The following is a 25,969-nucleotide window of genomic DNA, read 5'->3' as shown; positions in this document are numbered from 1 at the left end:
ACCACCGTTTTCCCTGCTAGTAGGCAGTGAGTTACTAGTTTTGCTCTGGGTCCGGAGCGCAGATAGGTCCCGTCAATTGGAGCACCCAGCAAAACCGGTTCTGGTTCCAAGGGAATCGTTGTTCCGGTAATTTGTGAGATGGACGCTAGGCAAGCTTTCCAGAATGGTTGGATCTTCGGGCAGTCCCACCACATGTGGAAGGAGGAGCCTGGGTGGCCGCATCCTCTCCAGCAAGAGTGGTCCACCTGGGGGTTCATATGGTGAAGTCTGAGGGGCGGATAGTACCACCGCAGCGTGATCTTATATGCACATTCCCTATTGGTGATGTGTATGTGTTCTTGTCCATATGTCAACCCAGGTTTGATCCTCTATCGGGTGACCCAGGTCTGCTTCCCATTGGGCCATGCAGCGGGTTCTTGTGGTCAGGAAGTCGCTTAGAAAGCATCTGTACAGGGTGGATATTCTGCCGCGGGTTGGAAGATCTCCCAGGGTGAGTTCTAAGGCAGTAGGAGGGCGTGTTGCTGCTTGCAAGGTTTGGGGATGCGAGCACCAGTGGCGTAGTTGAATATATGTGAATCTATCCCGTTCCTGGTGTTGGAACTTCTCCTTGCATTTGGCGAATGTGAGAGGTCTCTCCCCCGTATACAGCTGGTCTATGGTCTTCAGCCCACCTTTGATCCAGTTACGAAAGTTGCGAGGATTCATACCCGGTGTGAACGTTGGATTATGAAAGACCGGGGAACATGGGGTCAGTCCTCTTGGCACTCCCTTTCGTTTTAGCGCCCAGTCCCAGGTACTGAGGGTGTGTTTAGTTGATAGCAGGAGCTCTCCCCAATGGGTCCTGAGGGGGGGCGGGATGTGTGGCAGAAATCGCAGGGGTAGGGGTGCCCGTGATTGTTCCAACTCCACCCATCTGGGGCGGTTTGTCATATTTTGCCAGGCCTGGACCTGGGCCAGTTTGGCTGCCACTCTGTAGGCCTGTAGGTCTGGGACCCCTAGCCCTCCCAATTTGGAGCTCCCCAGCATAGTTCTGAGAGGGATTCTCGCTTTCTTACCTCTCCAGATAAAGTTCAGCATTTTCCTCTGGATCCCTCGGAGAGTTGGCGTGGGGATTGCCACTGGTAGTGAGGCGCATGTGTATAGGAATCTCGGAAGGAGGTTCATCTTGCATGCAGTGATGCGCCCGAGCAGGGAGATCTCTTGGGTCTCCCAGCGCTTCAAGTCGCCTTCCAGTTCTTTGAAGAGTCGGGGAAAATTGGCTTTGTACGTATCCCTTGGGTCAGCCGGGATGTAGACCCCTAGATAGGGGATGGCGCTCTTTTCCCATGTTATTGGGCACATCCTAGTCAATGGTTCTTGTTCTGCTGGGGTGAGGCCAATACCCAAGGCGGATGATTTATCGAAGTTTATGGTGAGGCCTGTGACTTCGCCGTAGCTGGCGATTTCGTGTATCGCGTGTTTGAGGGATGAGTGGGCCTCCGAGATCGTGAGCAAAATGTCATCCGCGTATAGGGCGAGTTTATGGTGCGTGGGGCCACTTTGTATGCCCTTGATTTGGTCATTCCGCCTAATTTTTTGTGCGAAGGGCTCCATGGTGAGAGCAAAGAGCAAGGGCGACAGTGGACAGCCTTGCCGGGTTCCGCATGATAAGGGGATTGGGGCCGAGTTGTGGCCGTTGATCCTCAGGCTTGTTTTAGGGCTATCATAGTTGGCTAGAACCATCGTTTGGAAAGCTGGTCCGAAGCCAAAGGCCCCTAGGGTGTGTCTCATAAACGTCCAATCCACCCTATCAAACGCCTTAGCTGCGTCGAGAGCCACTAAGACTAGTTTTTGGGAGTTCCGGGAGGCGAGGTCCACCAGGTTCAGGGTTCTCCGGATGTTGTCACCTGCTGTCCGGTGTAGGATAAAACCTGCCTGGTCGGGGTGGATGATCTTCGGCAAGATGCGATTCAAGCGGGTTGCTAGAATTTTTGAGTATATGTTTACATCGATATTTAAGAGTGGGATTGGTCTGTAGGATGTTATGCTTCTTGGGTCTTTTCCAGGTTTGGGCAGGAGGATGGTGGTTGATTCCTGCATCGATGGGGTCACCGCACCCGTTTCCCTGAAGGAGTTGAATAGGGTAGCCAGGTGGGGGGGTCAGTTGTGCTCTGAATAGTTTATAGAACCTGGTTGAGAAGCCATCTGGGCCGGGGGCCCGTGTTTTAAGTGATTTGATGGCCTCCTCAATTTCCTCCCCTGTGATGGGCTCCTCCAGTTCGTCTCTCATTGCGTCGGAGATCCGGGGCACTGCTGCCTGCTGCAGGTATTCCTGCTGTTGTGATAAGTTTCGTGGGGTTGCTTTCATGATTTGGGCCAAGTAATCTATTGCAAGGCGTTGCTTCTCGGGCTCTGAGTATAGTGTGACCCTGTTGGCATCACGCAGGCCCGTGATTGCGTTGATGCGTCTCTGCTTGGCTAGTTTGGCCACCAGAAACTTGTTCGCCTTGTTGCCCTTCGCGTAGTATGACTGTTTGGCCTTCGCCATTAGCTGGGCGGTTTGTTCCGCATAGTGGGCTTCCAGTTTTTTCTGTGCCGTACGGATGATCCGTTGTGTTTTTGGGGACCATCCTTTCTCCTTATGGAGTGCCTCGGCCTCTCTTAGTTCGTTCTCTAGGGCCGTCCGGGTCTGACGTCTGTCTCGATGGTAGGCCGCACCTTGGGCTATTAGGGAGCCCCTGATTACTGCCTTCATGGCGTCCCAGTTGTTTGCTAATGAGGTGTCTGAGGCTGGGTTTTCGTTAAAGAAGTTTCTTATTCCTGTTGCGATCTTGTCTCTGGTGGCCATGTCGTTGAGGATCGGGTCGTACAGCATCCATTTACGTGGGATGTTGGGGTTAGGGTTATGAACCCGGAGTTCCAGGAGCACTGGGGCATGGTCGGATATCGCTCTTTTGCCGATGGTGACCTCTTTGACTGATGGGAACGTATGCGGGGAGATCAGGAACAGGTCGATCCTTGAGAAGGTGCGATGGACAAAAGAGTAAAAGGAGAAATCTTTTTCGTCAGGGTGGAACACCCGCCATGAGTCTATTATCTCCAGCGTCCTGAAGAATCGAAGGAGGCTGAGTGCTTGGGCGAAGTCGCTTGGAGTCGGGGGGTGTGATCGGTCTTTGGTGGGGTCAGGAACCCCGTTGAAATCCCCGCCGACAATTGTTTGGCCCTCCACAAAGCTAGCGAGAGATGTGCCCAAGGAGTCATAGAAGTGTGACTGTCCAGTGTTGGGAGCATACACTGAAATGAGGGTATGTAGGTCTCCCATTAGGAGGCATTTAATCGCTGTAAATCGGCCTTCTGGGCATATTTTCGTTTCCAGAATCTGTGGGTTCAGATCTTTCCTGAAGAGAATCGCCGTACCTCCTTTTTTATTTGTGCCAGAGGCGAAGAATTGGAGCGGGAATAACCGGGATCGAAGGCGGGATACATCTGCCGGCAGCAGGTGGGTCTCTTGAAGCATAGCTATCGCTGCGTCTTCGTCACGAAGTTTCAGTAGAATTGCCTTTCGCTTGTTGGGGGAGTTCAGGCCATTAACATTCAGGGAAAGGATCCGAAGCGACTGAAGGTCCTCTGAAGACTCACTCCCCGTTCCTTGGGTTAGGGGGGGGTCAAGGGGTGGTGGCTCAACTGACATGTCTGTTGGGGAAACTCTTGATATCATCCTGCACTTGAGGTTTTAACGCGGAGCCCCGACGGGGGGCCGCAACTTTAACAGGGAGGTAGACCGACATTGTCAGTACGGTCGTACCTAAGGCCAACAGGGCCAACTGTCCCATCACGTATCGTGTACTGTGGGTTTCCAAGGAACAAAGGGTGGAAAGTATCCTTGGAGTGGGTATGAACCATGCGTGTGGCCCGCCGCCACCGTGTTCAAGGTTGGTGAGCTCGAAATCTAGGTGGCGGGTCCTACTTCAAGCAGGGGCATCTGTGTCCAGGCTTACTTGCTGACGGAGCCTGGGATTGTGGAAGCGTCCCCGTTCATCTCTTTCTGTTGTTCCGCTGGGTCGACGACCATGGCGTGCGTTTGGGCTTTGGAGAGGGAAGCGGTCCAGAATCTTCTGTCCCCTCTGGGATTGGCGTGGAAGGATCTCGGGGTGAGGTTGGGTGTAAGATTTTCTCAGCGTCTTCCAAGTGGCTGATTCGGCGTAGGGTGCCATTATATGTAAACTGGAGAGCTGTCGGAAACAGCCATCTGTAACGGATCTGTTGCTCCTGGAGGAACAATGTCAGAGGCCGAAGTGCTCTTCTTTTCTGGAGGGTGAGTGGTGAGAAGTCCTGGTATATTTGAAGAGGAGTGCTCTGAAAAGTGATCTCATCTCCTTGGCGACTGATCGCTGATATTGCCTCTTTCGTCGTAAAGAAATGGACCCTGGTGATAACATCTGGGGGGGGGGGTCCGAATCTGTCCCACGGCGCGGGCGGAGTCTGTGGGTCCGTTCCAGCAGGAGCTGGGATTTGTCCAGATCCGGGAGTAAGGCCTCGAAGAAGCTTCCCACGTAGTCCGCTAGTTTGTTGTCGGGGATAGAGGACGGGACGCCCCAAATGCGGAGGTTATTTCGACGTGCCCTATTTTCCAGGTCTTCATGTTTGAACTCCAGGATCTCGTATTTGTGATGCAGGGAATCGATAGACTTTTGCACTTCCCCCAGTGTGGTAGCGTGATCCTGGGAATGGTCCTCGATCTCTCCGAGCCTCTGTTCGAGTTTTGTGACCCTCTGATCTGTTTGGTCAACTTTAGCGGTGAGTTCCGAGAGGCAGGCGCGGAACTCTGATTTGATGTCCGCCATGAAGGCTATCAGGTCTCCTTTGGTGGCGAGAGCACCCCTATCCTCTTGTGGCTTCTGTGGGGTCAGTTTAGGAGGATCCTGTTTCTTGGGTTTCTCCGGAGCCGTAAACATGGCGGAGATATCTGTGCCCTTGCTCACCTTTGTCTGCCTCGACATGCTGCTCGTGTCAGGCGGTCTTGATTAAGAGAGTAGCAGCGAGGCCTAGGACGGCGGAAGACTGCACTCGGGGAGTTCCTCACCCTCGACCCCCGCTCTGGACTAGATCTGGGGGAGTGGGCAGGGGCGCCCCAGGAAACGTTGTTGTGGGGAGAGGGTCTCCGTCGGGGATGATGCTGGATGGCCGCGGGGGAGGGGTGGAAGCCTGCTCTCTCGGTCCCTCAGAGTGTATGTAAGCCGTGGTCGCCGAGGGACCGAGGCAGCAACCCGGAGTGTTCTGGGTCGCCTTGGTTTAGATTCCGCTCCCCCTCTCCAGCTCCTTGGTGTTCTAGGGCCCCGCTACCGCCGGGTGCGGAGTGTGCTGCTGGGTTCCGGCTTGGCGGCCATCTTGGTTTCTTCGGTCAAAGACGGGGGAGAAGTTCAGCCGCTGAATTCTGGTAGAACGCCTCCTCGGTCGAAGGCTATGTTTAGCCAGGTTGTGCCATGTCGGTTCCGGTCGCTTTAGATGGCATTGGCGACGCGGAACCCCGCTTAAAACCGCCGGAATTCGACGGCGGCCACAGGCGGCCTCAGAGGAGCGACCACATCGATGGCGCTCCAAGCCACGCCCCCCAGACCCATCACTTTTAAATCCTAACCTCACCAGGGCGGTGAACCCCAGGAACACCCTTGTCATCATCCGAAGCTCCTCCCGACAAGGAGAGCAAGAAACTGTATGGTTTGGGCAGGAAAGTAGCCTCCGCTTCCGCCTATCAGGCAAGGATTGCCAACTCCACCACCCTGTTGGCCAGCTACAACTGCCATCAGTGGGAAGAGGTCGCGGCACTCATAGACTCCGCCCCAGAACCCTTAAAGAGCCAGTTGGCACGAGTTGCGGCGGAGGGAAGAGCCGTGTCCGGTTGCATTTTAAAAGCAACCTTTGATGCCGCGGAGAACGCCGACAGATTGATAGCAGAAGGAACTGTTGTCAAGAGACACGCTTGGTGACGGCAGTCTGGATTCAAAGCTGAAACCCAAGCATCATTGTTAGATAAACCGGTGGAGCCGGATCTGTTTGGTAAGGCGGTTGAGGACGCGCTCAAAAATGCAAAGGACGAGTATGAGACACTCAAATCCCTAGGCCAACTAACCAATATACCCCCTAATCAGAGAGGGAATGGCAATTTTCGTCACCCACACGGCCAAAATTCCCAGAGAGGATCTAACTATTCGCAGGGGCAGGGTACACCGTGGAACAATAATAACCAACAGTCTACCCAGGGTTGCGGCAGGGGTAATAAAAGAGGACGTGGTAAAGGTAGAGGCAGTCCCATTAAAGGAGGCGGCACGCCTCCACCAAAACAGTGACGCTCCCTTCAGGGTTCCTTCTCACGCAACCCCAGTAGGGGGACGCATTTCCAACTTCATAAAAGTTTGGGAAGGGATTGCATCAGACAGATGGGTGCTGTCCACAGTATCCGCAGGGTACTGCATAGAACTGTTAGAGCGTCCCCGGAACCATCCTCCACGACAAAGAATACATTCTTTGGAACACCAGAAGATCCTCCTCGAGGAGATCGTCAATCTGCTAGCAAAGGACGCGATAGAACTCGTCCCGGGACAACAGGTAAACAAGGGTATTTATTCAACTTACTTCCTTGTGCCAAAAAAAGATTTGACAATGCTCCCAGTATTGGACTTACGGCCTGCAAACAAGTATGTCAAGCCCCAAAAATTTCGCATTACTACTCTCCAAGAGGTAATCCCCCTCCTAAAAAAAGTGGGATTATATGGCAACATTGGATATGAAAGATGCCTATTTTCATATTTCCATGTTCCCAGCGCACAGAAAGTACTTGCGCTTCAAGGTGGACAGTCGGCACTACCAGTTCAAGGTACTGCCCTTCGGGATAGCTTCGGCTCCAAGGGTATTCACCAAGGTACTGGCGGTGGCGGCAGCACACCTACGCAGGGAGGCAATCCCGGTGTACCCTTACCTGGACGACTGGCTCATCACGGGGGAGACCCCAGTAATGTGCAGAACAAACATTCAAAGGACAATCGACCTCCTCTTCGAATTGGGCTTCTCAATAAACAAGAAAAAGTCAAGCCTGGTGCCAAACAGTTCCTAGGGTACGCAAAGCAATGCGGTTGCTGGGCATGATGGCGTCCTGTATTTACCTGGTCCCCCACGCACGCCTGCGCATGCGTTCCATGCACAAATGGTTGGCGAAACAGTGGTCTCAGGCAAGTGGTCAGTGGGACGATCTAGTGGTCGTTTTGCTAACACTTGTACAAAGCCTAAACTGGTGAACAAGAGAAAATCTGTCCAAGGGGAAACCCTTTTACGATCCCGAGATACAGGCGGTAGTCACAACCGATGCATTCCTAACAGGGTGGGGAGCTCACCATCTCCACCACACAGCTCAGGGTCTCTGGTCTCACTCAGTGGCCAAGAATCACATCAACCTGCTAGAGCTTCTGGCAGTATTCAGAGCGCTTCAAGCGTTCGAGCCCTACCTGCTAAATCTGTCAGCGCAAATCCAGACGGACAGCACTACAGCCATGTTTTACCTGAACAAGCAAGGAGGGACTCGTTCGCCAAATCTGTCCAAGCTTGCCCAGAAAATTTGGATCTGGGCACTCAGACAGAACTTCTTCCTGTCATCGCAACATGTTCCAGGGGATCTCAATTCTCTAGCGGATGCTCTAAGCAGAGACCCCCTCCCAGAAGAACACGAATGGTGTCTACACAGAGAGGTCGTAGAAGATAATTTCCCTCAGCGGGGTTTCCCCAATGTAGACCTATTCACCACAAGCGAAAACAGACAATGCCCAGGATTTGCATCCAGTTTCCCCCAACCATACTCCCAGGGGAACGCCCTGTGGATGAACTGGTCAGGAATGTTTGCGTATGCTTTTCCACCAACTCCTCTCATCAGGAAGGTGGTCAACAAGATGAACAGAGTCGATGACGCTCGTCCTGGTTGCTCCCATGTGGGCGAGACAACCTTGGTTCCCACACTTACGCAGTTTAGCTGTGTGCGAACCGATCAAACATCCGACCTGGTACAACCTACTGTCCCAGCACCAAGGTCAAACGGTGCATCCTCAACCCAACTCAATGAACCTGGCAGCATGGCTCCTGAGGTCATAGAGTTTGGACATCTCAATTTACCACAGAGGTGTATGGACATCCTAAAGGAATCTAGTAAGCCAAACACGAGGCACTGCTACTTTGACAAATGGAAGAGATTTGTTATCTGGTGCCAGAATAAACAAATCAACCCAGTTGATTGCACTCCTTCCACCTGCTGGATGCAGGACTGGCTTTTAACTCACTGAAGGTACACCTGGCAGTTCTGTCGGCATACACCACTTCCCATAACAAGGTGTCGTGGTAGAAAGTACCAGTAGTTAAAGCCTTCATGGAAGGAGTAAAGAGACTTCACTCTCCTATTTCTAACCCACCACCAGGATGGGACCTTAACGTGGTGCTATCTAAACTCATGGGCCCCCCATTCAAGCCCATGCATAAAAGCAGTCTCAAACACCTGATTTATAAGACCGCCTTCTTATGTAGCTATTACATCTATAAGAAGGGTCAGTGAAATTCAGGCTCTGTCGGTGCAAGATCCTTTCTTTACTGTCCATAAAGATAAAGTGGTTTTACGCAAACACCCTAGGTTCTCACCTAAGTTTATTTCTAAATTACACGTGAACCAGTCAATCGAGCTTCCGGCCTTCTTCCAAGACCCACAGAGCTCGGCTGAGGTGAAACTACACACCCTAGATGTGCATAGGGCGGTCCTCTACTATGTAAACAAGACCAGATCGCTAAGGAAAACAGACCACTGTTTGTCTCCGCAGCTACAGGCAGAGAGGGGGATCGCGTCTCTAAAGGTGCCATCTCTAAGTGGATTATTAACTGTATCCAGCTGTGTTACTCCCTTTCTGGAAAGACTGCCTTTCACGCCAAGAGCCCGCTCTACTAGAGGCATTGGGGCCACTCTGGCTTTCATTGCAAATGTCCCCCTTGACACTATTTGCAAAGCAGCTACTTGGAGCTCTGTTCACACTTTTACTCAGCACTACTGCATCGACACCCATTCCAAGACCGATACCCAAGTGGGACAAGCGTTTCTAAGACATTTAATTGCTCCTGACCCTTCTCACATCCCACCTCCTTCTTCAGGTACTGCTCGCTAATCTATGCACAGCATGTGATCTAAGCAGATTCCACAAGCCTCAGAAGGGATACATTACTCGCCGTAATCGTACTTCTGATGCTTGTATCTGCTTAGATTCACATGAGACCCACCCTTCCTCCCCTCTGAGATGGCACATGGATGCTTGTAGTCTTACCTTTCTTTATATCTGCTTGGATCATCTGTACTCGCGCTTCCCCTCATGCTACCTCATGTCAGAAAAAATACAATCTGAGGGTCCTACACGCGTGAGGGATCATGGGTACAGTGGACGTCACACTAGGGATAGTATTACTGGCACGCCCTGTGTCGACACCCATTTTCGAGTTTCGAAAAACAAACTGTAATACTCCGCAGCTTCCACTAGATGTCTGCCTATGCACAGCATGTGAATCTAAGCAGATACAAGCATCAGCAATACGATTACGGTGAGTAATGTATCCCTTATGTTGTTATCTGAGTTGAGCAGAAAAAGCGCTGAGATAGGTAGATAACACTACATTGATGGCACACCTATTAGTGACAGGAACCCACGTGATGCCCTTTAGTTCTGCACATATCTTTCTGGTATTTAATGTGCCCTGACTAATGAGAGACGTATCAGTTGGGCTGATATTGGTTAGGTTATTCCTTGTTTTTACAATGGTTTTCTTTATTACCTGCCCTCCAGTATGTCATACGGTAGCCCCCCAATCCACCACAGCCCTCTCCTGAGGGATATTTCCCTGCACTTACTGGAGTATTTGTTATACGGGTAGCACGTGAGGGCTAGAGAAATGGGGAGCATGGGAATAAGGAGGTAAGTGGGTTGTTAGAATGGGGGTTATCAGGGACTGGCCCATCCATACAAATGCGGTGGAATGTCATTGATCACTCTCACACATCTTGTTTTAGCTTATGAGAAGTTTACTTGTTTCTGAGAGAGGTTTCATGATGAGTCCATTTAACCATGCTGGGGCCTGAACAAAAAGGAGCTTCACAAGTTTGTTCACAAATCTGTCTGTAATATCCTCCCCAAACCATGAAAATTCACCAATCTTCTTGTCTGCCTAACTGGAGTTGGAATTGAATGATAAAGGCATGTAATGTGCTTTTGTGTGTGCATTGTATCAAATCTGAACATTACTGTGTCTGTAATTGGGAGCCACCGAAGTACAATGTCTACATTTTGTTCACAGAGCACATAAGGAAATATCCCTGAGGTGTTTGTCTCTGTATGGTAGTTAAGGACAGAATACAGAACCGTGCCTCAGTGACATTTCTGTTTAATTCTCATGTGTAATTTGTTTTTCACAGGTTAGAAAATGGCAGGGTTTTCAGATGAAGACTTCTCGTTTCGTACACTGATTAAGAAGGTGGTCGCAACAGAGACCGACTTGTCAGTTTTGAGACAGAATGCCAGAAAACGGTGAGATATATCATTCAATTAAATGTTTGCTTGCATGTTATGATAGATAATATAATAGGTGTTGTGATAGATGTGGGGAAGAAAAGCAGCGCGATTGGTGCTGTAGAAGTAGCCACTGAGGAGATAGTGGCTGAAAAGGTTGTGTTAGGCAGAATCCTGTGTTCCTGTACACTGCAAAAAGATTAAGACTACAGGAGTAAGCAGTAAACCCATTTGGTTGCAGTCTGCACCACCCAGATTTACCTGGTAGCTGTGGCTGAGCAGTCAGACTTCTCTCAAGAAGAGTAGGGCAGAATGCAGGGTATACACAACAGGGCCAAAACACAGTAGAGCAAACAAACACTGACCAGAGCTTTGTATAAAAAGTATATAATTATTTATTTAAAACCCACTTTATGGCATATACTAGCAGTCTCAATCAAAAGCAAGTTAAAACAGAGTCAGGTAAAGTATGCAAGCCTCCCTTAATAGTTATCAGACAAGTCAGGGTTAAAACACTGCTATTTGTTAGGACAGATGTGAGCGCTTAACCAAGATGGCACTCTGATAATGTAGTTAAAGGGAGAGAAAAAGGCAGAGCATTAGAATAAAACAGTTCCCAACACTTTTAGTAATTCAGAGCAAGGGGAGAAAGGCAGGTTATACTGTAGAGCCAAAGTTCATAGGCCAGGCCCACTTTAAATGGAGTAAAGCGAAATGTGCCCAGGATCACACGGTTTAAAGTGCACTGAAAGTCTTTGCAGAGTGTTCAGAAGAGGTTGGGGACATTCAAAAGATATAGTTGGAAGGCCTGGAGCCAACCCAGTTTAGAAGCCAAGGAACTAAGGGTCACCTTTAGCAATCTGTAGAAAGGGAGGCCAGGCAGGACACAGTACCTTTAAAGAGAAAGGAAGCTCCAGCGGGGGCAGTTGTTCCTGGAAGTGGTTGAAAATCATGGTTCCGACCAGGGGAAGAGAAGATCTCGTCGCGGAGGGTACGTGGAGTCGTTGTACTGCATAGGGATGAAACCAGCCGCGGAGTTCCCGATTAAAAGGTGCGGCCCTTTTATTCGCGGTCAAAAGTGGTGAGCTTGGCTATCCGGCCACCGGGGTGCTTGGCACGGGCGATTCGACCAAGAGACATCTTTGGAAGGCGAAAAGGGCAAACTGATTGATCCCACCAGCTCAGGGGAAGAAGACTCTTCCAGTAGAAGATCTTCTCTTGTCGTGGGGAAAGTGGTGAGGTAGTAGCAGCAGGGCTTTACCGGTGGTGTCGTCGTTGCAGATGGCTCAGCTTCTTCCCTCTTCGGATTCTTAGGTCCTGTGGCGACTTCTGAAGTTCCAGTCTCAAAGGCCCTGCTTTTATGCAGAAAATCCCCCATTCATCAGCCTAGCTGTCAATCACACATGCTAAGTGGTGAGCCGGGCGGCTCACCACTGGGCCAATCGGAGTAGAGTGCGACTTGGGTTGCCAAGGCAACGCAGTCCAGGGTGCCAATTCCCCCCTCCACCGCTCCTGTGGAACCCAGACAGATTGGCACCATTTGGAGGGCTTCTGTGGAGAAGCCTGCCAAAAAGTGGAACAAAGGGCTCGACGTTGGTCAGAGTTACAGAGACGGACACGAACGCCATTTTAGAAAAGAGTTCTGGCAAAAAGACCCAACCGTGAATTTAATATTAAATAATTAAACCGGCGGTATCTTTAACATTGCACCAAAAAGTGGTGCGTTTAAAATCAATGGGAAAATCCCATAGAGACTATTCCGGTGGAATATTTTGCGTGGTAACCACTGCCACCAGCCAGAAACTCGACAAGGGGGGACTGGACCGTTCCCCCTTGAAAACAGACTCAGGGTCAATATAATTAACCCCTTCTAGTACTTCCACAATATTATGCTTTGTACTCGTTCTGTTCACAATTTTGGACTAGTAAAGCCAATGGTGACTTTACATGCCCTGGGAGACAGTAGTCAGTCCCAGGGTATGGAGTCTATGTTTGGGGGTCACTGTGACACCCCTGTGGTACTGCACTGAGGGTGCTGTGTACCACACATACAGAAAAACAGATGATACCCTATGGAGTAAAAAGAAACCCCATAGCCCATAAGCACATAACAAGCCAAAGACATACCTCAAATCATGCCTAAGAGTGGGAGTAAAAGCGTCTCACTCTTAGCAGGAGAAAAAAAACAAACCCTAAAAATCCAGCAAAGCTGCTGGGGGAGTCACTAGGTTTGGGAAATTAGCCTTATAAGAGAATTCTCCCTAACAGGTTGTAGGTTTGACCTTCTGCCCTATTTCATGTTACTAGTGCCTCCTGACAGCTCTTCTTGTTTCTAGGATCCTGCAAGGGAGATAGCTCCGCGGAATGTTAGCTGGAGGAAGTAGATAAGATTTGCAGTCCACCCTATGTGGGCTCGGTTAGTGTTGGCCAAGTGTGAGTTTTACAATAAAGCAGAATGACAGTACTGTGGAGTTGTGTTGTTCCCTTCTTGCCTCTCTTCTGCCCAACCCCAGCGTGTTTTGTGAATTGTGGTAACAGTCCAACGAAAGAGCCTAGAAGGAAATGTTGTGAAGGGGCAGTGTACTAGTGGGAGTACAGATTGGTCATAGTTGAGGGGATGAATATGGGTACACTCTAAGGGTGCAATCTAGAGGTTGAGGTTTGCTACTTAACACCTGGTTTCTGTTAAATTGGAAATCTGATGCTGTGTGTTGTGAGGAACCTGAGGGGGTCCTCACTTCTTTCTACCCATCATCATCTACTCAGGTGGCCAGGGGAGGGCCATCACTCCTGGTTCCGAACCATGGGGGTGGAGATGCGAGGGAGGATCACCTGGGTAGAAGAGACTTGGGGAATGGCAGGGAATGTCCTTGGATGAGACACAGTATCCCCCATTTCCATTCCATGATGAACCCTTGCTCGCTTCCGCCTTTGTGGGATATTGCTATCCTTTTCTCTCTGCCCAGAAAAAACATCAAGACATTCTAAATATGGGAATCTTAGAAGGAGGACGAATAAGGGGAGGCACGCAGGTGAGACGGGGTATCCCCCTTTCTCTTATGAGAATCAATCTTCCCCTGCCCCTTCCTTAAGGGGCTATTGCAAAACATATCCCCTTATTTCCCCTCAAGGCAACTAGGAGTAGCGAACTCTAGTAAGACATTTCACCACTCTATATTACTGATATGAGGAAGAAGCCTGCAGAGTTTTAATGGTCAGGCATGTCTCAAGTGTTCCACTAATTGCAGCCAGGCAATTACAATTTGGGACTCACACCGGCAACCCATTAAGTGGTTGTAGGTGTATAAAAAGGGAGGATACCAACAGCAAAGAGACGACCAGCAGGGAATCCTGTATGCAAGGAAGCAGCCGAGGTGGGTCCTGCAGGAGAGCCATGACGCTGGCAGACAACCCCAGGAAGCTGTAGAGCCAAGCAGCAGGCGGGCCGCAAGATGGCCACAGGTGTGGGGAGCCTCATTGGTCGGAGGTTCACAGCCAATGCTGCGGATGCAGAAGAAAGAAGCAAAGTGCCTGGCAGCATCCACGGAGCGAAAATCGCAGCGGCCAGTGAGAGACGAGAGAGACTGAAGTGCGAGCGGTGTTCGCGGTCGAAAGAACCCTTGTCGGCAGAGCCGAAATGCAAAGCGCAGCAGCCGGGAGGAGACGCCAGGGGCTGGTGAGTGGAGAGGGAGGATTACTCGAATCGAGGCGCTCCTGGGGATTATGGGGAAAACAAAATGAACTCCTGAATGAATGAAAAACCATGCACAGGCTGAAATGAAGTCAAAGTAACGGGTTGAGAGCCAATTAAGGACAATATAGCATACAAGTGGCAGATTAACAGATCACAGATCTTAATTACCCAACTGAATGAAAGCAATATCGAACTGATTGAAAGCTTTTGGCAAAACTATGACCCGATGACAAGTGTGTGCGAAATTCATATACTGCCTATTTGAAAAGTAAGCACAAGTTGAATGAAACACGGAAGGAAGCAAGTATGAAAGATTGCAAGAGCGTCTGAAAACAAGGTGGTGAAGGAACAAAACCACCACAAAGTGACCTAGATGTGAAAATACATTGTGGCAAAGCCAAGAGGCATATAAGGGGAATCCAAGTGAGTGTGAACCATCACACAGGTACAGATACAGAAGAACCTTTGTGGCTTTTAATGGGTGGACCGTGTGGTCTGACAACTGCGCCTAGACCAAGGAAACGCCAATTGTGAAAGCCAAAGAGGTTGCTGAGGTGAAATGAGAGAAGGCAATCTGATTGAACCATTAAGAAACCAGAAGGAATGTAATGTTAGTTTGGAGCTGTTTTTGAACATTAAAAGATTGATAACTAGTACAAGTTAACTGTCTTGAACTTGGGGCTGTGAACCCCTGAGGATTTGTGGAACTGTCTTGATCTTGGGGAAGGGAATCCCGATGGTTTCTGGAACTATCTTGAACTTGGGGAAGGGGAGCTGAAAAGTAAGCCAGGAGCTGGAAGAAGAGAAGATATGTGGATGCACTCCAACATTTAATTTTTGGGATAATGATGACTCAATGCAGATACTTAAAGAATTCAAGGTGCGGAGGAGGAGAAGTAGATCTGGCACAAGTCTACTAATACAACTATGTAAAGAGAAAAAGAGGATCCAGAAAATGTGGAACCCTCCCGTCGCCTGCACACTGTTACTAATCCGTCCTAGGACGGTTCATCAATCGTATATAATGAGTTATTGTTTTTGAATGATTGTTCATTCTGAACACAACATTCCAAATACTGATTTGATAAAAAGAACAGTTATTTATTATGTACAATAAATAATATTTTCTCTGTTTCTTGGATGCAGGAAAAAATACAAAGGAACAACGGATTATGTAGATCAATGAAAATTCAAAATAAAAAAGGCTGACGCGTTTCGAGATTTCAATCTCTTCTTCAAGAGCCAAGATTTGAACTGCAAAGAAACTATATATTCTATTTTAGTGTGATACATAGAAATAAACGTGTTCTCAATCAAACATAAAAAGATCACATCTTCTAATGAAAACCTATTATAGAGGTTTCATTTCAAAAGGATAAACTGTCCGTGTACTGTTACAAACAAAAAAAAGCAGGTATGGCAGAACCGGTGGAGACCAATATATGATCAGGCAAATACATTACAGTTGACAAAAGTCATTCATTCATATCCCAAGAGAATATCAGGGGAGGGATACCCAAGTGGCTCTGATGCCGAAAATGTATATCGCATTAGTGAATTGCCATTCCCCCCCAGTCTAGAAATGGCTAGGAGAAACACGTGTATGGTTATGTAGGAGGATCAATTAAAAGGTCTAAAAAGTAGAATAACCCTTATATGAAGACAAGAATAAATACCTTGATAATGATAAGTTGTTGCTCCTTAGTAAATATTTAAAAAAAAAACGCCTTGCCCTGAATCTCAAGGGTAGAGGTTTGAAAACAAATGTCTTTCCAGAAAGGAGAGCGGACTCCTGTGGGTAATAAAACATGTAGCTGGTGTCAAAGTGCCGTAGTTTCTACATGTTTAGGGTTTCATCATAAATGTTCCCTTATAGCCATATAATTCTGTTTGTTTCACCTAGAGGAGCCAGTATTCTTATATCGTCACAGATGGACTCCCTACCGGTCAATACGTTCCCACTTCGTAGTCAGACATAATGATACGAGGGCATTCTTCACTCCTTGGGCACTTGGATAAGTACTGTGAAAAGATGTAGGTGAATGTAAGGTTCCCTTTATGGAATATACTCTTGTAAATTGACAAGGGATAAATTACAGAAAAATAATATGGGGTAAGTAAACTCACTCTTCTTGATGGGCTAATCCTGTAGATTTTGGCGAGTGTAGGGAATACACCAAAAAGTGCACGATCATTGCTTATTGGATCCTTTGAAAAGAAGTGTGTCCGACACGATTTTCAGAAGTCGAGTTTCTATAGAAAGACACGTAAAATATTATGTTGGATGAAGGGATAGAGAGTAATGCATGAACTTGCAATCTATTATAGCATCTCAGTTATAATCTCAAAGCAGGACGCTGACCAGAGTAGTATCAAAGGTATCGTGGTGGCTGCGGCTTTGTGCGCGGAGCGGTGCGTGGTGCGATGTCATCAGAGCTCCGGCTGACCAGAGGACACGCGTTCGGATCTGCACAGAATACCCCTGGAGGCGCAGAAGGTGGGTTAATGTGGTCGTCTTGACAACCGCTCAAGATGCTGTAGAGCTGTCTGTATTATAAAACCACCGTTCAATGGACACCAGCCATAAAAATCGAAAGCGGACTAGCATATAAGCCGCTATGGTGAAAACAAGGTTGAAAGGTACACCCTCTTAGAATGGTTAATGGTTTGTTAGTGATAAACCTAACGCGGCATGTATTCCCTGTCCTATGCTGTTTATAATAACGCTCAGGGTAAAAAACTATAGTCTGTTAAATACGAATAGTTAACTACCCTAATTAACATGGTATTAAGAGGAGGGATTAATCTCCTCGAAATCCTCAAAATCAGTATGCCATGAGGAAGGGGTAATTATACTAACTCCTAATATTTGTTCGGTATTCTCCGTGATGTAAAAATAAGTGGTCCTCATAATCAAATATGTCCTGGATGATGGTTCATCCTGGTTGTAATGTGAATGCTCGTCTCCATGGGTATGTGTTTGTTCTGAACATAATTTGGACTCCACAGGTTAATATCCTTTAAGTGAATAATGTAGACATATGTGTGTTCATTATGCCATAAAGGCAGAGAGGTGGGCCGGTTAGACAGGTCCCGACTGAAGTAGATTTAACAGGTATTCCACCTCCCGTCGGTGCACTTGGATAATTGTCAAATTTAGTTAATTTTAGTTAAAGATATTGGGGGTCGTTCCGAGTTGGGCGGTAAGGGGTTACCGGCGCCAGTAAGGATGCTGGTACCGGTAACCACTTACTACCCTATTCTGAGGTTCCCTAGCGGGACCCGCAAAGAACGTCTGGTCAGACCAGACGTCCTTAGTGGGTCCCGTTAGGGGACCAGGGAGCAAATAACGGGCCCGCAATTTGCGGGCCCGTTATTAGCGCCTTCGCCATTCCCATTAAGGGGCTTGAATGGGGAATGGTATTCGGCATGGGGACTTACCGGGTCCGCATAGGTCGGACTGTCCCGGTAAGTCCCCATTCCGCCTACCCGGACCCGAGTTTGGAGGCAGCCATGGTGCTAATGGCACCATGGCTGCCTCCAAACTCGGAATGTCCCCCATTGAGTGTTACCAAGCAAGGTCAGTCAATGGTGGTTGGTCAACCAGTATATATTGTGAGCAAAAGAACATGGTTAAATGATTACCTTTCAAGTAACATGGATTTAAGTCCTTGTTACTGTCCTACAATCCATTAGATAAAGCACCTGAGAGAGAACTCCTTATTCATTCCCTTAGCGTTCATGGTATCCAAAAGGTGTATCCAAAATGTTTCGCTACGGACGAGGATGGAGCCGGAAGAAGCTCAGAACTTTATTTGGAACACTATTTCTTTTATTGCTGACATCCCTACACATTTTTTAGCTTTAGTTGTGAGGGCAAGTATAGGTCATGCACACAGACAGACTTTTAAGTTGTACTTCCTTACGCTGACTTTCCTTAGTTTCTTTAGGTAGGGAAATCCTTCCTTAGTATAGGGCAAGTTAGGCCTTCAGCCATCCTGAAATTTAAGTTACTGAAACAATTCTGTTTGAACTTTGAATCTGTTGTCTGTGTCTTGCTTCATGATGCCTTCAAAGTGTTGAGCTTGTGCCAACATTTCCCATGACTGACTTGAGAAAAGTTAAGTTTTCCCACTCGCCCATATTTTTTAGATTGATATTGAGGTGTATGTCTGAGTTCTGGTGTGATGTTGGTATACATTTATTGGGCTGCTGCTATGAATAAAATTAAAGAGAACATAGTAAGGAAGGGGGGATACAAGCAGGATCTGTGCTGGCAGCTGCTTAGGATATTGTTGCATTGCCATTTGTAGTCCTAACCCCTAAAACATTTAAGATGCCTTGGATATTAACAGCGTGTGGTGGTCTCTCAGAGTAGTGATTCATGCTGCCCTTCATATTGAGTCTGTGCTATACAGTATGTATTTATTTGGACTGGAATGGCATTGTTTTGAGTACATGCACTGGTAGTTTATGCGTTGATGTTCTTTTGTGCCAAGAATGCAATATTTTACATTCTGTTCTTTGCACTGAATACATATTTTTTGAGTTTTATTGGTTTTTGAAACATGTGAATAAAGAGAACAATTAAAATGTTGATATCATTGTCGTGCTACATCGAGTTAACTTTGTAATCCTGAAAAACCATACATATGTCGCTACTGACATTACCATTCCACTTACATTAATAAGTTCCTTCCCCTCCCCCCTGCCCCCAAGACAGGCGACAATTTTTGCAAAATTTGTTGACAGGGTCGTATTTTCCATTGAAATTGGGACATAAGTTTTATTTTGTTCACATATATTTGTGGCTTGCGGCAGGCCCTTTCACTTGCAGGTTGATGAGTGGTGTCTGATCCGTTATCAGGTTTGTGGGCTAAAAGGCTTAGAGTCGTCGGTTCGGTTTCGTCCTGGGTTTGGGACGTGTAGTGCATCAAAGTCACACCAGAGTTCTTCATGGCGCGCAGCTTTCCCATGGAGAGTCGCTGTGATTTTCTCCATTCCAATCCATTCCTTTTTTGCTGGGAGGTGTGGGGATTTCCATTTAATGACTAGACCTGCTCTCGCTGCTAGTAGTAGCGGGAATGCCAGCCCCTTTATCCTGACTAGTTCTTCTTCGCCTTCTTCTAGGCCAAATAAAGTCAGGAGGGGTGTTGCCTTTCTTTCAATGCCGTCTATTTGTTTGATCCATCCCATCACCTCGTCCCAGTAGATGCATGCTTTGGGACAGTCCCACCACATGTGCCAGTAGTTGGCATCAATTCCGCATTCTCTCCAGCATTTTGGGCTGTTGGTCTGAAACATTTTGGATAGTCTGTGGGGGTCATATTGCCATCTGTGTAGTAGTTCTACTGCGTGGAGCTTGTACTGTGCGGCGATTGATATTTGGGATGGTGTTTTACAGATTGTGTCCCATGCGTGTGGATCAAATTCTCTGTTAAAGCCCTTCTCCCATCTATCTTTGAGGCTTGGGATCGGGTCCTGACCTTTGTCGAGTAGGGCGCGATACATGCATGCTATCAGTCCTTTAGTCGTGGTGGCCGTGTCGAGGATTTTCTCGAATGTGGTGAGTTCCCTCCGTATCTTTGCACACCACTCTCGTTTAGATAGGACGCCTTTTAGGCATAAGCAGAGGAAGATCGGTCTAGGGTGCAGTTGGAGGGCTTCCTCTAGCTCTGAGATTGCTATGAATTTGCCCTCTCTCCATAACTGTCCAACTCTTTCGAGCCCCGCTTCAAACCAGGATTGGTACCTGGGATGTTCAGGAATTTCTTCTCTGATTCCCATAGCCCATAGGTGACTCTTGGGGACGGCCATGTTGTTACCCCTATCATTCCTTTTCCCTCTTTCCATATGTCCCATATCGTCCCCAGGATGGGATGGTCGCGCAGTTTTCGCATGAGCTTTTATCTGGGGAACCATAGCCACTCCGAGAGGGTCACGGGGGTCAGGTTATCGTTATATAGTTGGACCCATTGTGGGTCTTTTCTGTCTCTTAGATGGGAACAAGCACTCTTAGCTGGACCGCTTGGTAGTATCGCTCGATGTCAGGGAGGCCTACCCCGCCTTGCTCTCTTGCTCTTTGGGGAGTATGAGAGTTTTGTATGATATTCTGTTTTTTTCCCAGCCCATAGGAATTGGAGTATCGCCCTTTTCACTTGTTTAAAGAAATCCTCTGGGATCCTCACGGGGAGAACTTGGAATGGATATAGGAAGTGTGGGAGGCTAACCATCTTGATGGCGTTGAGGCGTCCCATCCATAAGATCGTGAGGGGTTGCCATCTCGCAAGGTCTGCGTGGAATGCGGTGAGAAGTTGTGGGAAGTTGGCCTCATATATATCGGCAATATTTCTCGTCAAGTTGATACCTAGATACCGGAGCGTTGGGCCTCCGATAGTAAGGCCCAGTTGGGCAAATTCAGAGAGTTGGTGCGTGGTGGGCTCGTGTAGCCGGAAGAGGATGGATTTGGTTCTGTTGATTTTGAAGACCGGTATTGAGTCGTATTCATCAAGTTGTATGGCACGGGGTATTGATGTCATGGGGTTTTGCACTTGGAGTAGGATGTCGTCGGCGTATATGGCCAATTTGTATTCCCTTCCCTGGACGTGCAAGCCTTCTACGCATTTGTCCGCTCTAAGTGTTTGTGCTAGGTGTTCTAAGGATAATGCAAATAATATTGCAGAGAGGGGGAATTCTTGCCTCGTGCCTCTACCCAGGGAGAACCAGCAGAATACTGTGAGTTCACCGTTACGGATGCTTTGGGTGAGGTGTATACTGCTTTAATTCAGGTGGAGGGTCTTACGAGTGGAATCGGCACCCTGTCTACCAAGGATAAATCCAGCCTGGTCAGGATGAATTATGGGGGGCATATGCGTTTCCAGCCTAGCAGTAAGGACTTGCGTGTATATTTTGGCGTCCATGTTAAGGAGAGAGATAGGGCGGTAGGATGCGCATCGCTTGGGGTCTTTGCCGTCCTTGGGAATGACTGTGATTAATGCTTCAGAAAAGGATTTGGACGCTAATCCGGTCTGGAGAATATGATTAAAGAGCTCAACCATAAATGGGAGAAGGGTAGCAATGAAGGTTTTGTAGAACCCCGCGGTGTAGCCGTCGTTCCCTGGGGCTTTCCCGGTCGGGAGCCTTTTAATGGCATCTTCTATTTCTTTGTCAGTGATGGGAGATTCGAGTGCACCTGCTGTTTCTTGGGTAAGTCTTGGCATGGTAATCTTGTTCATATATTTGTTCATTAGCTCCTCATCTGGTACGGTTTCAGAGGTATACAATTTCTCGTAGAAGTCGGCGAAGGCCTCTGGGATGTTGGTGGGGCTCGTCGCTTGGGGATCATTTCTGTTTTCTATGGATGACACCCATCTTTCTGCTTGTTGCCCTCTTAGCCTGGCTGCTAATAGCGTGTCTGCTTTGTCACCTTTCTCGTAGTGTTTCTGTTTCAGGAATTGGAGTTTACGAACAACTTGGCCGATCTCCAATTGACAAAGTTCCTCCCTTTTCCTGGTCGCATCCGCTATTCTCTTTCCTCTTTCGGCGTTGTTGGATTGTGCGAGAAGGTCTAATTGTGAAATTTAGTTTCTGAGCTTGTTTTCTATCAGTGTTTGCTCCCTTTTCTTGGTGGCCCCCTCTTCCATTAGTATACCTCTCCACGTGGCTTTCCCTGCCTCCCGTACTGTGTTTTTTGAGACTTCGCCTGTGTTATTCCGTTTGAAGTATTCGCCAATTTCTTTCGGCAGTTGTTCGTGGAATACCGGGTCCTTCTAGAGCGTTTCGTTACAGCGCCATTTCGAGCTCCTACGGAGGAGCGTCATCAGGCTAAGGGTGACCGTGACCATGTCATGGTCGGACCATGTTATTGGGACTATCCTTGATGTGGACTTTGCATCGATTAGACCCGAGGTGCGGTATATGTAATCAATCCTGGTATATGTGGCGTGTGGTGCTGAGTAGAATGTGAACCCTGTTTGCTGGGGGCTCATATGGCGCCATGTGTCTTTCAGCTTGTAGGTGTTCATCATCTCAATCACTTCTGGGCGGCCGGCCTCGGGTGGATCATTTGCATGCGGATTACCAGCTTGCCTGTCACGTGCAGGGTCTGCCCACATGTTGAAGTCGCCTCCCAGGATCACTTCACTTTTCGCTTCGAGCATGACTTTGGGGACTATGTGTTGCAGGAATCTTGACTGTCCAGTATTGGGGGCGTATATGGAAGCGAGTGTTATGGTGGTGTCCTTTATTCTACCTACTAGCATAATTGCTCTACCGCTTACATCTACCCAGGTTTTCAAAGCTTTGAATTTGAGTCCTTTGCTGACTAGAATGCCAACACCAGCCTTTTTGGAGTGGGCCAGAGCCCCAGTATTCAAGTCCAAATCTGGCGAACAGAACCCTTCATTCTTCTCCTCTTATGTATCTTGTTTATTGTAAGAAAAGTATGTCGAGATCGGCCCTTTTGAGTTCCCTCGAGACTAATGACTTTTTGGTGGGGGGAGTTGAGTCCCTTGACGTTTAGTGTTCCGATTCTGATTGAGCCTGGCCTGTCGGTTGGTGAGCGGCTTGTATTAGCCATTACTGTGTTCTTTTTGTCTGTTCACTGGGTCCCTTGTTTTATCTCTGGCTGCCAACGACTTGAGGTTGTTCTGTTCATTATACTTGTCTGTCTTGAGCTTTGTCATTTTCACCCTTCCGCCCCCCCCTCCCTCTCTTTAATGTTCCTTGGCCCAATCCCCCACCCTCCCTCTGCCCCCCTCCCCTTCCATCCCCCCTCCTGTCCGGATCCTCCATCCTTGGTTGGTGGCGTCTGATCTGGATTGGATGGAAACTGTCAATCCAACGTCGGACCACCAGTGGGAACCGTTAGCATGGTCCGTATTCAATCACATTAACATTTTGAGCCCCCTTGACTCCCCCCCGCCCACATAACACAACATTAACTTTTGTAAAAGGATATATGGTGGCACATGCAACTTCGTGGCCCATCATCGGCTGGTCGTTCGACCCCTTCGTAAGGGGAGAATCCTCCCAGAGAGTCTGCTCTCATGTTGAAACATTTTAGCAGTTTGGGTTGCCTGGGAATTGGCGGTCTGTCGGGTCCCGTCTCCCTGCCTTCCCTGTATCGAATTCCGTCTATCCAGATGTTATTTTCATTTATCACTGTCTGGTGAGGTGTTGCCTTGCCTATATTTCCTCGAACCCTTTACTCTTTTTCTCTGTGGCCCCTGAAGTTCCCATCTTCCTCTGTTCTGTTCGGGCTCTTCTTGATCTCCTCCCTCTGAACTCATTCCCAGGAGTTCAGCAATACAGTCACGAATCTCTGTTCCGATTTCAGCCGTATTCTCCTGCTTCCATGTTCGAATGAGAGGGAGAAGGGATATCCCCATCTGTATCGGGTTCCTTGTTCCTTGAGCCATTTCGTCAGAGGGTTACAGATGCGCCTCAGGGCCAGGGTAAGCGAGGATAGGTCATGGAAGATGTTAATGTGTGCTCCCCTAAGAGTGAGTGGACCTCCGGACCTGGCTTTCTCTAGCATCCTGGCTCTGTCCTGGTACCTGTGAAATCTGGCAAGGACCGATCTTGGGCCACCGGGTGGCCCTCCAGCCCTATGTATCCTCTGAACCCATTTTTAAAAGCTTTTATACTTGGACTTTTTCTCAGTTTGCAATTTTACATCATTTTTTTTGCTGTGCTCAGGCTTCCGAGACTACTCTGGTCTAGCTGCAATCTACTTGTACTCTATCCCAGCAGCAAATTACCAGCAAAAGGACAAAAGCCAAAGGACACTTGAACACATTTTATTTTTCAATTTACATCCTTATTGAGTAATAACAATTTAGCTAATTTAGTATACAGATGTTTTTTGCGCTATGTTGTGGCTGTTTCCTGTTGGGATGGCTCCTGATGCACAAGTATTGTGGCTATGCTGTGAAGTCAAAATAGTTAATGGTTGTGTATTTGTGTAATTAAGCGAACATATCCCATTCCATAAATGTTAACCAATTAGCGAAATTTAACCTGAAAATGAACATTTTTCGTGTCCAAATGGTGTTTTAATTGTAACCTGACTTGCCAAAGCCAACACATGTTTCGGCCAAGGCGGTGTTCTTCACGGGTATATTGTATATGTGTCCAGAATGACGCTTTTTTCACCCTTCTATATTGGGTTGAGCCACTGTTTTTTTTATATACTTGTATTAGGGCTGAAGCTGTGTCATGTCTCTTTGTGAAGTTTGTTAATGTGATAGCAGTCCTGTATAATGTCTTCCCGCCTTTCTGCAATCTTATAAATGCTGTGTTCAGCAGCGGCGTTCAGTGCAGCAATGTCCCGCTGAACACCGCTGCCTAACATCCCAACCTATTCATTTTGGGCTGAACCTAAATGTTTTCAAAAGGCCAAGTAAGAACATTCGCTGACCTGGTCAAATGCCTTTTCTGCATCTAGTGAGGGAAGGACCAGGTCAGCTGGTTGCCTCCATGCCGCGTGAATGAGAATTATAGCCTTCTTGATGTTGCCTCCCCACTGCCTTCTCACAAATAAAACCTTGTCATTATGTATGAGGTTGAGCAGGACCTCGTCCAAGCATGTGGCCAATATCCTGGTCCATATCTTTATATCTACGTCCAATAGGTATGTGGGCTTATAAAATAAACACTTTGAGGGGTCCCATCCCTCCTTGGGATCACATAAATTGTCTCTTACAGAAATGTGTGCGGTATCTAATCTCTTTTGAATATCCCACTAAACTGAGCAACCAGTTTAGGGGTTAAAATCTCTTTAAATATCTTTTAATAGGAATGGACCTGTCTGGATCTGGTGTTTTACCCGGTGTCATCTTCGCTATTTCAAGGTTCACCTCCACGTTAGAGATCGGCCTGTCCAACATTTCTAATTGCTCTTCCGAGAGTATAGTCAGCTGAAGGGTTAAATATCGCCACACTGCGTGGCAGAGAAATGGTCTTCTGTGTCATAGAATTCCTTGTGAAACCTTTCAGACTTCTCTTCCATTTTCTTAAATGTATTTATTTATTTCTAAATGGCTGGTTTAAGGCCTGTAGGCATAGAAGCGCTAATACAAAACAAACGACAAAAAACATAAAGATAATGAGAGAATTGATTAAACACAGTCCTCAAATTAAAGCACATATATATATTGGTCAGACATTTACATAAACTCAAAGATGTCGGCAGACAGCCCACTCTCCCAATAGAACAGGCTTTCCACGTGGAACTGGAAGGCATATGATAGAAATATTCAGAGGAAAAAAGTTAATTCAGAACAATCCTTAAATTGGATTCAAATGACCTATTGGTCAGATTTTTATATAGACTCAAAAATGACGGCAAACTGCCATGACCACAACCTATGATGATACAGTCAGTATTGTCCCCTGAACACCATGCCTTAATGTGCAACCTACGTAAAAGTCTAAGGTCCTGTCCTCTAACACACTCATGTCCCACTTTGGAATGTAACCAAGAGGAAACCTTATTTTTAAGTGCGTCTCTGTTTTTGCTCTGGTATAACTACATTAGTGATGACAATGTCCCTGTCATCCATAACAAGCTCTCGGAAAAGAGTCTGATATCACTGGCACCCTTAACTTCTTAATGCGAATAATCTTGCCATGAGTAGGCATAGCAGGACTGGATGAGGGGTTAGACACATTTCCAGACTGTTTAAAAGGTACGAGAGCCTCTTCCGCAATTTCTGTA

General features: G+C 47.6%; 1 protein-coding gene across 6 annotated transcripts in view; it reads left to right on the top strand.

The window, feature by feature from the left end:
- CENPT (centromere protein T) overlaps positions 1-25,969 on the top strand; it is a 1,770,416-nt gene that overhangs the window by 47,552 nt on the left and 1,696,895 nt on the right. For all 6 annotated transcript variants that reach the window (XM_069655330.1, XM_069655348.1, XM_069655339.1 and 3 more), the window contains exon 2: positions 10,463-10,574. In XM_069655330.1, coding sequence (XP_069511431.1) covers positions 10,471-10,574 — 104 coding nt within the window. In that variant the 5' untranslated portion in view covers positions 10,463-10,470. The remainder of the gene's footprint in view (positions 1-10,462; positions 10,575-25,969) is intronic.

The sequence above is a fragment of the Ambystoma mexicanum genome, chromosome 1p, assembly GCF_040938575.1.
Source record: "Ambystoma mexicanum isolate Mex_15411 chromosome 1p, UKY_AmexF1_1, whole genome shotgun sequence".
In the NCBI taxonomy this organism is placed as follows: Eukaryota; Metazoa; Chordata; class Amphibia; order Caudata; family Ambystomatidae; genus Ambystoma; species Ambystoma mexicanum.
Note: the sequence above shows the minus strand (reverse complement) of the source record. Positions and strands in the feature narration are given on the sequence as shown.